The 16,773-nt window shown below is 42.8% G+C and overlaps 1 protein-coding gene across 2 annotated transcripts in view; it reads right to left on the reverse strand.

The window, feature by feature from the left end:
- The window catches only part of GPD2 (glycerol-3-phosphate dehydrogenase 2), a 218,741-nt gene extending 215,303 nt beyond the window's left edge, over window positions 1-3,438 (reverse strand). The window contains exons 1-2 of one of the 2 annotated variants that reach the window (XM_077767753.1): window positions 3,153-3,438; window positions 2,803-3,050 (exon numbers count right to left, since the gene is read on the reverse strand). Coding sequence is in view for 1 of the 2 variants with exons in the window: in XM_077767755.1 (XP_077623881.1) it covers window positions 2,803-2,804 (2 nt within the window). In the remaining variant the exon portion in view is untranslated. Of the gene's footprint in view, window positions 1-2,802 lie in introns of both variants that reach the window. The other variant, XM_077767755.1, reaches the window with a different exon arrangement.
- Window positions 3,439-16,773: the final 13,335 nt, after the last annotated feature.

The following is a 16,773-nucleotide window of genomic DNA, read 5'->3' on the forward strand; positions in this document are numbered from 1 at the left end:
TACCCCCCCCCCAACCCCTACCCCACCTCTGCTTCTGAGTCATCTGCTTAACCACAAGGAGGATATATGCTTATTCATCGCCCTTTCAGGGGCCTCGTTCTCCATGCTCTTCCTCAGACGTCTATTCTTCCCTCCCCGTCCCCTCCCCCACCGCCATTGCCAAAAGTGGGGACCACAACACTACACCCCTTGGGGAGGTGCGATATGCAGAAAGTTGTACTTGCCTATCTCATTCTTTTCTTTGATTGTCCCAACTCCCACCACAGGAGTCCCTACGGGTGTTAATAACAACTAAAGATTAGAAACAAATGAGAATTACCACATAGAGAAAAGATTTAAAACTGTTCACAAAATAAAACTCCCTGATAGTTCAAAGGATAAGCACAACAAAAAACGTAATGTAAAATACTTACACAGAGATCCTTACCTCCTTAATCTCAAGGTCCACCACTGTGAACTTTCCTCTTAGAAAGCCCCTTCTTTCTTTGCTCTATAGTCTATATCTTTACTACCTTACATCTTACTAACAGTAGTTGAATCTCCTGGAGGGTTCATCCCCTTCCCAACCAGTGTAACCCACAGGATATTATTTGCAGCAATAGTCTTCCCGAAGGCTCAGTCAAGCAACACAGAAGCTCTGTAACAGTATAGTGCCTATAGCATTCATATTTCCATTTTTGCTTATTGGTAGCAGTGAGATTTGCCACCTCATTCTTCTTGATCATCGTTTGGATTCTACACGTATGTATCCTCCAAGCGCAAATAATAATTATGAAAGACAATTCACATTAAAAAAACAAAGAAGCATTTCCCCAAATATAATCTGTACTGAATCCACCCTACATGGAGAGTACCGGCTACATTTTTATGCAGAGTTATGTCAATTCCCACTTGGTTCATCTCTTGCTTCTAACCATGCCCAGATTCCTATAGGTCTATAAGAAACAGGATGCATTACTGTAACCTTTTCAAGTGACAGCGATTCCCTTCCTACACAAAGATGTTGAAATCCTGGAATTATTAAAGAGTATGGATATGAATGTGTGTGTGTGTGTGTTTGTATAAAGTGGGTGGAGGGTCTTTTTCCAACTATAATTAGCTTGGCTCTGTTAAATGTCTCATTTCTTGTACTATTTGAACTGATGCTTTGGTTCTTGGTTATCATAAAATATTATTTAATCATAAATATTGTTTAGGTCTGAGGAGCAAACAGACATGCATAGGAAATAAAATAAACAGAATTTAAAAATTTTAAATTTAAAATAGAGAAGAAACGTAGCCAAGTTTAAAAAATGAGAATTCTTGTAAGTACTTTGTAATATGTTGCTATCTTTATGCAAAAATAAAATAAAGGATAATAGGAGTTCTAATTAAAATTAATATTCTACTCTCAGAATTTATAACCTTGCAATTTCTATTGTGATAAATATTTTGATCATAAAGATTAGGTGAACTCCAAGGTCCCAGCTATGAAAATGTATGACTTTCTGTTTCTATATTCAGTCACTTCATGTACTCAGTTATTTCCACTATTCACAAAGAATTTTTGATAGCTTAATAGCCAGGTCCCTAAAAATTCCAGGAAGAATTGGAAAGAATTCCTGCCTTCATGGAGCTCAACTGAGCAGGAGAGAGAAATAAACAAATAATTGCATATATGTCACAGTAGAAGGATAAACAGAGGGTGACACAATAAGTGCTCAATTTTAGACTCTGGGGATGCTAGGTGTGAAAAGCAGGGCACTGTCAGTATCAGGGTAAATTTAAGAGAGGCTAGGACACATCAGCTGAGTCTCACAGGGTAGATTGTAGGAGAAATCCATTTCAGCCTGAGGAAAGAGCTAGTGCCAAGTTGCTAATATATGAAGCAGCATGAGCAATTTGGGGAACTACTTTTAGTTGGCTAGGACTGGAGGCAGAGGGTAGCCATACAAAGGTGGGAGATATAGGGGCCCCTGGGTGGCTCAGTAGGTTAAGCCTCTGACTTCAGCTCAGGTCATGATCTCGCAGTTTGTGGGATTGAGCCCCACGTCCAGCTCTGTGCTGACAGGGCAGAGCCTGGAGCCTACTTCAGATTCTGTGTCTCCCTGTCTTTCTGCCCCTCCCCCTGCTTGCACTGTCTCTCTCTCTCTCTCTCTCTCTTTTTTTCTCTCAAAAATAAATAAAACATTTTTTAAAAAAAATTTTTTTAAAGACATGGGAGATATACAGGGACCAAAGGCTGCCATGTTTCACGTCTTCTGCTTTGACCACTGATTTCTAGCTTGTGGTCCCAAGGTTTAGAGGCACTTGGTGGCTCAGTCGGTTAAGCATCTGACTCTTGATTTTGGCTCAGGTCATGAGTTCTGTGAGATGGAGCCCCACACTAAGCTCTGCGCTGATAGTGTGCAGCCTGCTTGGGATTCTCTCTCTCCTTTCTCTCTCTGCCCCTCTCCAGCTCACGCGCTCTCTCTTTCAAAATAAATAAATAAATATATAAAAAAAAAAAGGAAAGAAAAAAGGCTTAATGACTAGGACAAGAAGAGTTTCATCCTTCTTGGAAGTTAACCCACAATGCACATTCCCACTTGATTCTGACATGCCACTTCCAAGGTGATAATATTAAGTTTTCCCTTGCCCTGCCCAGTAGCAGTAGCAAAATGAATTGGTATCATATGGTACGCATCCACTATTAGTCATCAGGTAAGCTGTGGCCTTGAAAAGGTGCTAAGGACAAGTGTATCAGTTAGAACTCTTTTCTAATGCAACTGACACAAAATTCCATCCTAACTGACTTTAGTAAAAGAGAACTGATTTACTCACATAACTTGAGAATCTGGTGGTAGGTTTAGCTCCAAGAACAGCTTGATCCAGGCTCAAAAGTCTTCGGCACCCAATTTCTCCTTCTCCATCTCTTGGATCCTCTTTCTCTGTGTTGGCTCTATTCTCCAGCACACTCTTGCTTCGTGGTGGCAGTTTACATCTCCCCATGTTCAAGTACAGAGAACAAAAAAAGAGAGAGCTCTTTCATGGTGGCTCCCGCACACACTCGGACCAGTCACTGTGGCGACCTGGTGTTAATGGACAACGGACAGAAGAACTAGTATAATCCCTAGTACAGTTGAGTGAGGTCCAGGGGGTATGTGGGCAATGACTCGTCTCCCACGACAAACCTGTACGCTAGGCCAGGAAGCATGACCTCATAGACTCCTCTGCCAACTCCTCGTTCTCGTCTTGGGCAACCCCTCCAGTATCACTCCAAGCTCCCGGTTTCTCCTCAGCACTGACCGTCCCTGTCTCTCTTCCCTTGTAGGTGCCCAGGGAGGTCCTACCAGGCTCAGGGGAATCCTCTGCCTTTTGACGCGTCTTCAAGATACTTTGGGAGGTTTCCTGGGATTTCTTCTCCTTGAAATTTTCGGATTTTATAAACAAAAGCCAAAAATTCTTAGAGATCCCTTTTGCTGTCCCTCTTTTTGCCTCTTCCTGACTAGGAACAATGAACACCTAGAAGAAGTCCTGCCGACAGGGGTGGGGAGGGAGGAGAAAAAAAATGTAAACATAATTTAGACTTTGAAATATTATCCCAAGGATCCACATATGTGATATTTCAAATTAATAATTATTTTTTTTTCTCTATTTTCTCTTCTCTCTCTCTCTCTGTCTCTTTTCCTCACTAAGATACGCAGGGTCAGAAAAACCACTGGCAGATGAGCTGGTGAGTGGGCCTTACAGAAGGCATGTGATGTAAATTAAACCTTGACAGGTACTGTATGCCACCCTTCTATTTAGCATGGGGTTTTTGTATCAGGCTCAGTTAAGCATTGTTCTGACTGAACAGTAGAAATTTTTAAAACAACACTTTAAGAAGTGTTTACTTATTTTCTGAGGACTGAACTCTTTATTAGCACTTTCTAAATAGCACAATAAAAAAAATTCCTGGCAAAAGAAAATCAAAGAGTGATAGATTTTCCATGTATATCAGCCAATACAGCCATACAATAGGACGTGTGGCGTCAGGCTCCAGCCCGGAAAACAGAAACTGCTCTAAGCATTTAACCCAGGGAGAATTTAATTCGAGGAATTTGCAAAACAGGTGACTTGAGGGGCTGAGAGACAAAACAAGGACAGTGATTTCCAACAGGATGAAGCCACTACAACCCAAACGCTGGAGGAATAAAGGGAAAAGGCCGTGTTGCTGGAGCCCAGGGTCAGAGGTCCTGGGCAGAGTAGAGAGCTTGGGGGCTGCGTGCGTTGTCCCCTGCTCTGGCTTTCCATTGGTCACACCCCAGCTGGCAGAGAATTCCAGCTTCTAAGGAAGGCAGGGAAATCACAGCAAGCAGGCTCTGACCCCCCAGCCTCANGAGAAAGAGAAAGAGTCAGGAATGGATCAAAGAGCAGTAAGGCCTAGGACCCTGAAGCCTCACAAGGAGTTTGTGAAAACTCACTGTTCACAAATCCTGCTTTGACGTTTTAACTTGTACTGGAAGAAGAACGTTGTGTGCCATCGATTCCCCCCAGTGAGTTACCAAAGTCCGTGCAGTTGGGGGCGAACCATTAAAATCAGGACAACCTTATCAGAAGAGCTAGTTACGCACATATGCGCATATTTTGAACCATGTTGGGATTCCTGTTCATTTTGATGGGTTTTTTTTTAATTTTTATAAGAACACTGCCTGCCTTGATTTCTTGGCGGTTTAAATGCAAAAATCTCCTAGATCTATAACCTCCGTGTTCCTTTCCTTTCTTTTGGAATGCTGAGGCTCCCTCATCACTTTTCTTGTTAACCTTCTATTTATCCATCTGAAAGTTGCTGAGATTTGCTTATACTGTAACTTCAATGATATTTTCCGAAATGAATTCTATCACCAAAACTATACTGCCTAGAATATAGCAAATATTTGTGCTCACTCCTTTGAAGCCTCAACCTGACTGGCACCAGTCTCTAAATACAGAGCAGGATTAACAGGAATAAGGCAAGAGTGCACAGTCATTTCTTTAATAAGTCTTTAATACTGTTACTGTAGAGGAATCTTTTAAAAGGATTTGACCTCAGGTAGACAGAAACATCAGAAATATTGAGAAATAACCATATTCTAGAACTTTCACTATGTTTAAAAAATCATAACAAGCTTTATGCCATCAAGGAGATCCAATAAAAGATTTTCCTCATTTTCAGTCTCCTAGTTCACAAATTTCAGCATGCTTATTTTTTGGGTTTTTTGTTTTTCTTTTGTTTTTGGGATACTGGTTGTTTTACTGTATTTCTCCTGGGTTCCGGAGCTAAAAACCTTTGGGCCTGCTTTAGTTTAAGCCTAATTCTCATCCTGCTAAATTTTTAAGGGTCAGGAGAATGGAGAATGGAACTTGCCATATTAAAAAGCGAGAAGGAAGCAAAAATGTTTTAATTTAAAACTATGTGAGAGGCGGGGAAGTTTCAGAAAAGTAGTAGTGAAAGAAAAATACCTCTTTCTAAGCTGCAGGAGAAAAAACATTAAGATGAAATTAAATTAGAGATCCCAAACATTTTATGGCAGAGAGAGACAGATGTGCTTTCGGAACCAGGAAAATACTGGTCAACTTTTATGATCACACCTCGATGGCATCTACATGAAGCACATGCTTCGGCTCTAAACTTCTTTCTGCCTTTTTTATATTTTCTGCCTTCACCAACCTGAAGACAGGAAAATAAGGCAGATTCTGACAATGAGAGGATCAATCAGAAGAAGACTTTACCTGTCTCTTAAATACCACTCACTGATAAACAATTTTGTGTCTTTCAAATGAAAGTTTCCTCCTAAAAACTATACAAACCAGATTTGGGGGCAAAATTGGAGAAAAGTCATCCTAGTACATTTTGCTACTCATATTCAAGCACTTCCCTAAGAGGACATGGGGTTGGAAGGCCCTAAGGCATCATCAGACTGTAATTATGTCTGCTGTCATGTAAATGAAGCAGATTGCAACAAGTTTTTCCTCATAAAGTAGTTTTAATGATATAGTTGAATTCATTCTTTTTCTGAAGTGGCCCTAATATATTTGTTTAAAAATTTTTTTTACACTTAACTTATTTTTAAGAGCTAGAGTGAGACAGAGCATTAGTGGGGAGGGGCAGAGAGAGGAGACAGAATCTGAAGCAGGCTCCAGGCTCAGAGCAAGCATTCAGCACAGAGCCCAAGGTGAGGCTTGAACCCACGAACGTGAGACCATGACCTGTGCCTAGATTGGACACTTAACCGACTGAGCCACCCAGGCGCCCCTATATTTTCTTTTTGAAAACGTAGAAAGTAAAAAATTGTCAGAAGACTGAATAATTCTACACCTGGTTATCCTTTTCCCCGAGAGACAGGTATTTATATTAATAATGTCATGTATCTGAACACTATTATGTCCTTTAGCATCCTAGAATGTTGGCGTTGAAAGGCTCTTAGACACCACCCTTTCACCATTGTGAAGATAAGGAAACTGAGGCAGAGAGGCTGTAATTTCTGCAAGGTGGCACCGAGAATCACCATTCAGACGTACCTAATTAAAACCCAGATTTCCTAGTTTTCCAACTCCCAGCCCAGCGAACCCTTCACTACCCCATTTTGTCATGTGAATCAACAACCATGTGAACTCACATGTGAGTTCACTCTCTGTGAACTCACTCTCTCCATGCCAGGTCACGTTAAAACTTGGTTTTCATCTGCAAATTACATATCGGCATCCCAGAAAATGTGTGGCGTCCGTATGTCTGCGACATTTTGCTCAGGAGGAGAAATTAATTGTCTTACTAGTTCATTAATTGATGGTTGCAAGAAAACAGACGACCTGCAGTTGTATACGAACCCCCCTTAACGGGCACGAGGAGTGTTAAGGGGTGGGACAGACTGGCCTAAGTATGGAAACTTGAACAAGGAGGTCCCCCCCCACACACACACAATTACCTATAGACAAAGTCCCTTTTAAGTGGCATTCTTGATGAAAGTCCAGAACGTTGAAAGATTGTAGACTTTTGGAAAATTCAAATGTGCTATGTTCAAGGCCTGCGCTACGTTCCAAGCCAAAAAGGCACGCAAAACGCTGAGCCCGAGAGCGTGAGTCCTGGAAGCCAGGATCACAGTGCTTTCCACTGGGCACCCTTCATAAAACTTCCCAAATTCAAACAGTAACATGGCCCTGGCTCCACAAAACAATCCCGGTGGAGTCTGAAGTAAACAAGGATTTGATCCAGAGAGAGAGAGAGAGAGAGAGGGACGTGGGCGGAACTCTAGGAGATGCGAACGCACGCAGTTACTTTAAGAGACGCTCCATCAGGACACGGAAGATGGAAGGGTTTTGTTTGAACTGAGCGTTTGCCACCGCAAACACACCCTACCTGCACTGGGACGGGTATCGGAGGGCGGAGAACGCCTCCAGAGGTAGAACCCGAGCCGGGAGTAAGTAACACANCCTCCCGGCTCCTCCGCCCCGCTGGCCCGCGCGCACGAAGCCGATCTGGGGTGTAACGCCAAGAGCGAAAGAGAAACTTCTGCGTGACTGACTAGATGAGGCTCCTCCCGAGAGACCAAGATAATAGAGGACTCCCCCCGCCCCTCCCCGCGGGTTCTGGCCGGGTACGCCCCCGCCCTGCGGAAGGAGGGGCTGGCGGGGATTTTAGGGACTTCCTGGGACGCGGAGACCGGCTCTGAACCGTCCCCTCTCGGCTGCCGGGAGCTGGGAACGCTTGCCCCGGAGCCTCTCGCACGTGGCAGGCAGGCAGAGAACTTGCTGTGCCTTCTAGGAAATTGCAATCGATTTGTAATGCAGTTTCGCTAATTGGGAGTTCAAAATTAAACTTTAATAAAGCATTTGTGTCGTCTCGTGTAATTGTGAAAGCTTCCATCCGTCCTGGTAGATAGACTCTAAGTCTCAGGTTAATGGCGCTAAGCTAGATTTCCCCTCCAAGTACAATTCCGTCAGCCGTCGTCGGCGCAGCTGGATTTCCGTAAGGTACAGATGTTGCTAATGGCAGCTTAAGCACGGATGGGCAGATAGCATACGGAATGCAACATGTTGCCATATGGTTCCTTTAGCCTTTCACCTCCAGGGATATCAATCACATATATTCTGGGAGGAACTTAATGACTCTCTGAACGGCAAAATGAATTACCTGGTACAATTTATATCCCTTGACCTGATACGTTATAACAACAGGGAGATAGCATCTCCCGGTTTCTGTGGTATAAATTGAGCTACAGAGCTACATTTCAAATTCTATAACCTCTGTTTGTGGTGTGAGGGGCCCTGTCAAATCATTCTGGCTGTAGACTCTGGTTTCTGTATTGCCTTCCTCCTCTTCCCCCTTCCCCCAACTCCTGAACCAAACAAAGTTTATTAAGTTTGGCAAAACCGTTGTCTCAGAAATTTCCAGCCACCCAACCAAATACTAATTGATGAGAGTATGGAGAAATGGAAAATATGAATTTACAGAGCTAGTTACTTAAGAGTTTGAAGTATTTAGGAACACCATACTTTTGGAATCCAGAAAATTAAGGGACTCCTACGAAAAATATGTCTTCAGTGAGTTGTTTCAATATAACTCCTAAACCCATTAACTATTGGAAATTCTGGGTTTTTTTTTTAAATAAACTTTAATTATTCTTAAACTTAGGGGAGTAACTTACAGAAAACAGTCTTCAGAAATACGAATAGAAGGAATATAAGGAGGAACTCCTCAGCCAAACAATTTCTATACACAAACACCCCCCTCCACACACACACACACACACACACACACACACACACACACACAATGTGNCTGTCTCAGCATACTGAAGTCACTGTTTAGATCTTAGTGGAATATTTCTGTAATATTTCACAGGTCTTATTTTAAGTATCCTGGTGACTAATAAACTGGTTGATTGCCTCTAATTTCAGGTTATAAACATGGTTGTCTCTGAGTGTACCCCTCCTTTTTCTTTCACTAATGAAGGGAGGCAACATGGAAGACAAGAAAGAAAGCTAAAACAAAAAAGTAAATAACTTATGAAAACATTTTTTTTCTAACCTTTATCCGTGAAGGGATATCTGAAATCTATGGATGTACTATCCTTTTAAAAGATTTTGCTTCCAACAATATGTACTCCACATGAATTCTCGTGAGCTGATGGACTAACAAAATTCACAAGACAGACCTAAGCAATCTGAACAAGTATATATTTTCAGTCATGCCAAGGTCAGGAAGTTAACATTCTGAAAGTTTGTCTATACATCATGTCCTTTCAGTATCATTTTGAAGTTACAAGACAGTATTTATCCTTTTTTTCCTTCCTTTTGTAGTAAGTGATATGTTTCCTAGTGCTTGGGTTAGTGCAATAATCTTGGCAATACCAGATAATATAAGACCTTCTGTGTATTTATATAGCAGAAAATCTACAGAACACATTAAGATCTATATCTGAGTTATGGCGGCCATTTCTGGGGGCTGTTTTTGGTAATCTTTTAATGGCTAAGGTTTTCTCTCTGTAGCACCAGCACTCAGGGAGTTTTAACCCTCATCAGAAGTGAGCTTGTCAATAATGACTCCATCTCCATGACTTCTGAATAGGCAGTGAGTGTGTCCTTTAATCAGTCGCACAGAACTCGCCTTATAAAGCTGTTATTGTCATGAGCAGATATTGCAGCCTTTTGTTAGGCTCCATGATTATTAACGTGTTCCTCCTTCAAAAGCCAGGCCGAAAGTCCTGCTGTGCCTCATTTCAGAATTCAAGTCCATTAGTAAATAAAATCCTAAGCAGCACTATTTGCTTTTCCTCAAGTTACAACATTACATATAGTTCATGAATGATTGGGGGCCCTTTTGTAGACATAAACTATGTATATTTTTTGGTAGTCATATACAGTAATAAAAACAAGATATGTATCTTGCATCATGACTTTTATTTTAAATGAAGATTTGATGGATGTCCATTGTTACTCTAAATGAGGTGGCTGGCTGCCAAGGCGATCCCTGTAGCTGGGAAGTACTAGCATTGTTATTGTCTACCAGGGAATCACTTTCTATTTTTTGAGCTCTCAACTTCACCTCCCTCTTTCAATATTGCCCTTACATATTGCTAATCTGAGAATTCGTTTGGAAATGAAAACTTTTGAAAACGTGTTTGTATTGGCCACGAAGATTTTCACCACTGTTTCGGGTTGCCTGCTGGTTTACAGCTTTTATCTTGAGCTGGCATGTTTATTTGAACTGAAAATGAAGAAATACCCTTAGGAGAGGGTATATTCCCCGTGCTCTATGTAATTTTAATTGTGATGTAATCCTAGCTGCCTTCTTAGTTTCGACTCACGATGTATTTTAAAATATGTAAGATAGGGCAGATGTATGTGTTTCTCATGGTAACCTGGGACAAGTCATGGATAGGCATTAGGCCTCTAGTAGAATTCTGCATTCAAGTGAGTGGGGGTGGGGAGGAGAACCATTAGTACAGACTTCTCTAGCCCCACTGCACTGGCCCTGTTTGCTTTTCAAATTTAAAAATCTACATTGCTGCACTGGAAACTTGTTTCTCTCTTTTATAGCATTTCATTTTTAAAGAATTCTTTAAAAACTGTCAATCTGTAAATATTTAACCAGCCAGGCAGGAAACCGTCTTTTATTCTCAGCTATATGCAGCTTTGTTTTTATCTGGGTTAGTGTGAGTGCCATGTAAATACCACATAAAAATTTGACTTGGTTTTCCTTCCTTTGACTGAAGATTGACAGGGGCTTCTTTAATTAATCTTGTTCTCTTTCATGTTCTGTATTCAGATATTGAAATACAGTATTTTTATACATTTATAAGATTGTGTTTGCATTTATTTAATTTATGTTTCTTTTTTTAAAGCTTGTAGCCTTGAATGTTTGTTCTACTTTTTTTTTTCTTCACATCATTACTCTGGTACTGCTTGATGTAACTTGATTAGCTCCCTCCCCAGTCATGATTGGTAATTAAAATAGGCATTAAAATTAGTCACTTAGCAATTTTGCTGTTCAATTGGCAATTAAATTACTTAATTGCAATTAAAGTCCTAATTTTAATTGGCAAAATGATAGATGTAGATTTAAGATAATATGTATAAATACTTTAATAAGTGTCTATATAAGGATTACTTAATTACTCAACTTCAAGTTTATGCTGTTAACTTTAGAACTTTTAAGTGAGCAATGAAATTTATATTACATCTATTCAAAGGATATGGTAATTAGATTTATTACTTATCACTATAAGGGTCCTTGCTATAAGTTACTTTTGTAGTGTTAAAATTGTAGGCTGGATAATTGCAGAATTATGATGAGGAAAAGGGCATATATGTCTTTGTCCTAATATATCAGTACAGGATCTTCATTTTTTATTAAATCAAGAGGTTCCTGTCCACCAGTTAGTCTGAGGAAAAAGGAAAAAATCAAAAGTGGTTATTTTATCATTAAAGGTAGAACAAAAACTAGCCAGCTCTTAGTACAAAAACTGTCACAAAGTTTATGCATTTTATCTACTTAGAATGCTACTTAGAATGATAGTTACTAATATTATTAGCTACTTTTAGAATTTCAAGAGCCCTTGATAATTTCTTAGCATGTAGTTACTTATTTTCAAAATCTTTAGGATGTCTTCTAGGACTTGGTACAATTTAATGACCCTCCCCTCCATGTTTACTGAAATCAGCAATGAAATCCAAAACCAGAGTTACCCTTCCTTGCTTAACCAAAAAGAATTCTTACATGGAAAATACTGGTGGTTTCCATAGGCTGGGAGAAAGGCAGAAGGGACAATTACTATTTCATGGGTGTACAGCCTGAGCTGTATAAGATGAAGAGTTGTGAAGATGGGGAGAATGGTGATGGGCACACAACAATGTGAATGTATTTACCATCACTGAACAGTACACCTAAAAATGGTGATCGTAAATTTTATGTTTTGCTATTTTACCACACACACAGCGAAAAAATATTGGGTGATTCGTTTAAAAGCAATTGTTTAGGAGACGGTTATTGAGAGTCAAGCATTAGAGAAAAGATGAAGGATTTTTATTATGCAAAATACTTTTTGAGTGGCATGAGGCTTTACCATATGTTCAGTTTTATAATTTTAATTTGCAAGTAGATGCTTCTAGAAAAAAAAAAGAGTGCTGTTTTCTTCTGCACATCTTTACACATTTCTAGAATGGAGTTCTGTATTGAAATAAGTGATTTTGCGTTTAGTGATTTTGGTAAAATAAAAAATGGGCTGAATAAACCTGAGTAAAAAGCCATAACTACCCAAAATGTGAATATCAGGTAAGCAATTGACTTGTTCTGTAAGCATCCTATAAGAAAAGGACAAATGATTGCTTGATTAATATCCTACTAATGCAAATGAAAAGGCAAAAGGAAAAAACCAAAAACCTTCCATAAAAAGTTATTTTGTAGTTCCATAATTGAGATTTTTTTCCAAAGTGAAAATTTCTCTCTTCTATCACTAATGTAAAATTTCCTACTGAATGGCAACAAATGCCATGAATGTAAATTTGTCAAAATATAACTTAAAATATATATCTCATTTTAATGTTTAAGATAGTTTCCATTAAGTAATTTTATTATGAAATATCCAAAAGATACCTCAACTCCTACAGTATAATACTTATGTCTCTTCCCTATATCTGAATTGTAAGGGCTACTCTGAGTTCATTTCGGGAGAATAGGGAAAAGATTCCCTAAAGACCCCCTTCCCATGCATTAAAATAGAAAATCCTATGGGATTACATCTGTTTGCTCTCTAAATTATACGAAAAGCTCAATTTTATTAAGTATAATCTGTCTAGCCATGCATAAAATAAAATACTTTGGTTTAGATGTGAGTGTATGTATTATTTATATTAATTTTCGTAAAAATATCTCTATACATGTGTCAATATATTCTGCTTAATATTGGTTAATATCATAAAAGATAATATAGTAACATGACTTCCCTAAATGCTTTTCTGAGGTCATCTAACTGTATAGATTGAGAGAATTGGTAATTTTGCTATTTAGTTGTTTCCAAAAGAAGGAGCTACTTATGTATAAGACCAATTTTCACTCCTATTTAACTCATTAAGAAAATAGACCTTCAGTGGGGCCAATTTTACACATGTATACATTGCAGTAATTTAAAGTTGTATCAGAATCTGGGCCCTGAATAAAAACTAATATTGTCATTTTAGTTGAGTTATAAAATAGTTTATATTCAAGAATCTATCTGTGTTCTTAAAAATCATGAAGGGTTGTAGTCATATAAATGCAAAATTTCAGTTTCTTTTAGCCTAAAGCATCGTTTTAACATTTTCTAAAAGGTTGTTCAATTCTACATTTTGATCCCATTATATGTGTAATTAAACCTCTGTGCACAAAAGCATTCTCTTATGTACTAGCAAATACACCCACAGGAATCCTCTTCTAAACTATAATTTATTTAAACATGTAATCATAGGATTTTAAAACATGCTTTCATTTTTCCAAACTATATGCCAATTTGAGCTACTTGGTGACAAAATGAGAGATTTTATTACTATTTTGATTTCCCCCCCCGTGACCTAACAGTGAGTTAAACATGAGCAGGAGGAAAAAAAGAAAATCTATTGTGAACCCAATTCCATGTATTAAACTGTTTCCCCTCTTAAGAAAAATATAAGAGAATAAAAGATAATGTAGCTATTTATAAATTCCAGCACAGTAGGAACATTTGGGCCTGCAGCTTTCTCTCCTAGGGTTTGGCCTAAGAAGTAAATAGCTAACTGGCGAGTGAGTGCGTGAGTGAGCGACTTTGTGAGTGAGTGAGTGAGTGAGCGAGTGAGCGAGCGAGCGAGTGAGTGAAATCTTCCTGAACCTTGTGGAGTCAGGCCCCCTACTGACAGGATCAGTCAATTACAGACATTGGCGGTTCTACTGAGACTTTCCGTCACAATTTGGTGGGGACACGAGTCAGGAGCTTTGAGCGTGGTCCTTTTTTACTTTTTCTCATGCCTGTGTCGCATCGTTTGCACCCCAAACACATCCGAAGCCCTACCAAAAATGCTAGCCCAGCAAGCAGCTTACCCAGCAGTTGGTTCAAATGAATTTATCAGTCTTGCATCCAGGGTGTCTTCCTAAGAAGTAACACTTGCCAGGAACTAAAATAGGAATTTGAAGAAGAGGGAGACCTCTTACACAAGTTGTAGGATGTCAGGGGAAAAGTCCACCTTTTTTCCCTCTTTTTGATGTATAGTGAATCCCTCCATTTCCAGTTACCAGTCATAATTAGCTGCTGTGGAAAACTGCCTCTTGATCTTGGGTGCATTAAGACTCGGGCAAGGGCTCAGTTACGCCAGACTCGACAGGTTGCTGCTGTACAGTAACGCACCGCACTGCACTGTCTACCTCGGAGCTCACTTTAAGAACTGCAGAACACTTTCCCACTCTCTGCGAGAGAACGCTTGCGTCGTCCCCCGGCTCAACCCAGGCTAAAGCCGAGTGCTTTTAATGGCAGCAAGGGAGGAGGAACTTGTGGAGGGAACGTATCCACTTAGATGTGCGTCTTTCTGTATGGAGGGTGCCGGTTACAACCTTAAAGTTGTAAAGTTCTCCTGGCCCCCGCTTTCCTAGGAATATATTAAAAAATAATAACCGCCACCCCGGCGCGGCCGCGTTTGAGTTTCCGACTGCCTGAAAATAGCTGCCGGGAGCCTGGCCCACCGCTGGGATCAAGGAAAAGCTCCTCCTGGCAGCGCCCTGCTCCCTCGCGGAAGGGGAAGGGAACCCGGGAGGGCGCCACCGAGCAAGAGCCGCTGCTATTTTGGGCCCAGCCCCGCGGGTGCGTCAATGCCTGCGCCCCTGCGTCACCGCCACCCCCACCCCTTTCCTTCTCCCCAGCGCTCCAAACTCTCACTTTTTCCCTTTCGTTCGCGTGGAATCGCTCCTGCCCACGGGGCGCTGACGCTACCGAGCTCATGCTAACAGGCTATTCTTCGCCCTCCTCCCCTCTTCCCTCTACTCACACATCCTCACTCTAGACAACAGCCCCCCTACACACACACACACACACACACACACACACACACACACACACACTTCCTGGTTTTATTTGTACTCGGGCGCGCTGGGGCCCCGCTGAGCGGCGGCGGCGGCGGCGGCGGCAGTCGAAACATCTGGGGGAAACTTAAGGTGGTCACGCAGGTTTTCCCCGAGTCTGCGGCGCAGAGGAGCCCGAGGCTTCCCGGGGCAGCCGCAGGACACCTGGTGGCTACGCCCCTCCAGCCGCCGGGGAGCGGGCAAAGGCTAGGGTGCAGATGAGAGCCGAGCGGCTAGGGGACGCGGCCGGTTCCGCGGCGCTTTGGCCCATCCAGGCAACACCGGGATGGGGGTCGGGGGAAAGTTGCCAAGGGGCTCCCGCAGCCCGGCAGCGAGCCCGGGGAGGGGGTGGGGGAGGGAGGAGGAGCGGTTGGAACTCTCCGCAGGCAGAGAGGGGAAGCCTCGGAACCCTCCGCCCCACGTTCCAGCCTCAACCAGCCCGTCGCGAGAAGCCCTCAGAGGCCCGCCCTGCTTGGGCCCAGGGAACAGGGAAGGGGGCTCGCTCCCGGGAGAAGCGGCGTTTCCTTTGCTAGAAAGCGCCTTGCGCCCTCAGCTTGGCGGGTGGATTGACTTGCAAAGTGGAATCGGCGGGGACACGGGCAGTCCCGGGGGTGCGGCGAGCGGCCACAGTGCGCCGGGTCCCTCTCCTGGGAGGGCTAGACGCACAACTTTACGCTCGCGGGGAGACCCCTCCCTCTCCCCGTGTTTTGTCTCTCCCACTCGGGCTCTCAGATTGAGGCTTCGAGAGCCCTTGTGCTTCAGAGGAGGGTTGATTTATTTCTCTACAACTCGTGCTAGGGTCCAAGTTGGTGGGCACCGAGGAGGGTCGCAAGTATTAGAGTTGGTGAAAGGTAGTAAGCGAAAGAGCCCCTTTCCGCTGAAGGCGCACCTGTTGCCCGCCGCTCGGCTGCATTGTCTGCGAAAGGAAAGTGGGCGACGCCTCATTCTGACTTTGGGGATCTCTGAAGGGCTGGATTGCTCCCTACCTGCTCCCCTCTCTTCCCCTTTCCACGCACCACACCCTCCCTTGCACGTGGGCACTGCAAGAAAAGAAGGGAACACAGAGAATAGGCCCTACCCAGTACCTTCCACCGTAGACGCTGTGTGTGTGTGTGTGTGTGTGTGTGTGTGTGTGTGTGTGTGTGTAGGAGGGGAGGGGAGACAGAGAATGCCAATGCCAAAGGAGAAGGCCAGGGACAGGAAAAGGGAGAAAAGGGATATGCATCGGGCTAGGGAAATCCCACCCTAATTGCCTGAGCCCTTTGAGCGTCTCGGGTCATGGAACATCTGTACGCGCTTCCGTTAATGGGGGTGACACTTGTGAGTGCGTGAGGTTAGGACACTGCCAGGGACACCCCATCCCTTGCTAGTCCAGGTGCTGGCTACCTGGCCCTTGCCAGCGTTCCCTTCCGCCCGGGCTTTTGTTGCGCCCCCCCCACCCCCCACAAGTGAGCCTCCCTCCGGGCTGCAGCGGTGGCCTGGGGGCTTGGGGGGAAGGTGAGGTGAGATGTCGCGGTGCTGCGGCTTGCGTGGCCCTGAGTGGAGAGGTCACACCTCTTTCGGAAAAAAAAAAAAAAAAAACCCAGGCTGGCGACCAAGGTGAACCCAGAACGGTTCCCACCTTAAAATCGGCCCTACTCGTGACGTCAGGTCGGAAATATACCAAACCGAGAGCCGGCCAGGAGTCCGGGGAGCGCGGCGGCGCGGCGATTGGGCGGCGGGCCGCTGACGCG

Source organism: Crocuta crocuta, unplaced genomic scaffold (genome assembly GCF_008692635.1).
Source record: "Crocuta crocuta isolate KB4526 unplaced genomic scaffold, BGI_CrCroc_1.0 scaffold154, whole genome shotgun sequence".
NCBI classification, from domain to species: Eukaryota; Metazoa; Chordata; class Mammalia; order Carnivora; family Hyaenidae; genus Crocuta; species Crocuta crocuta.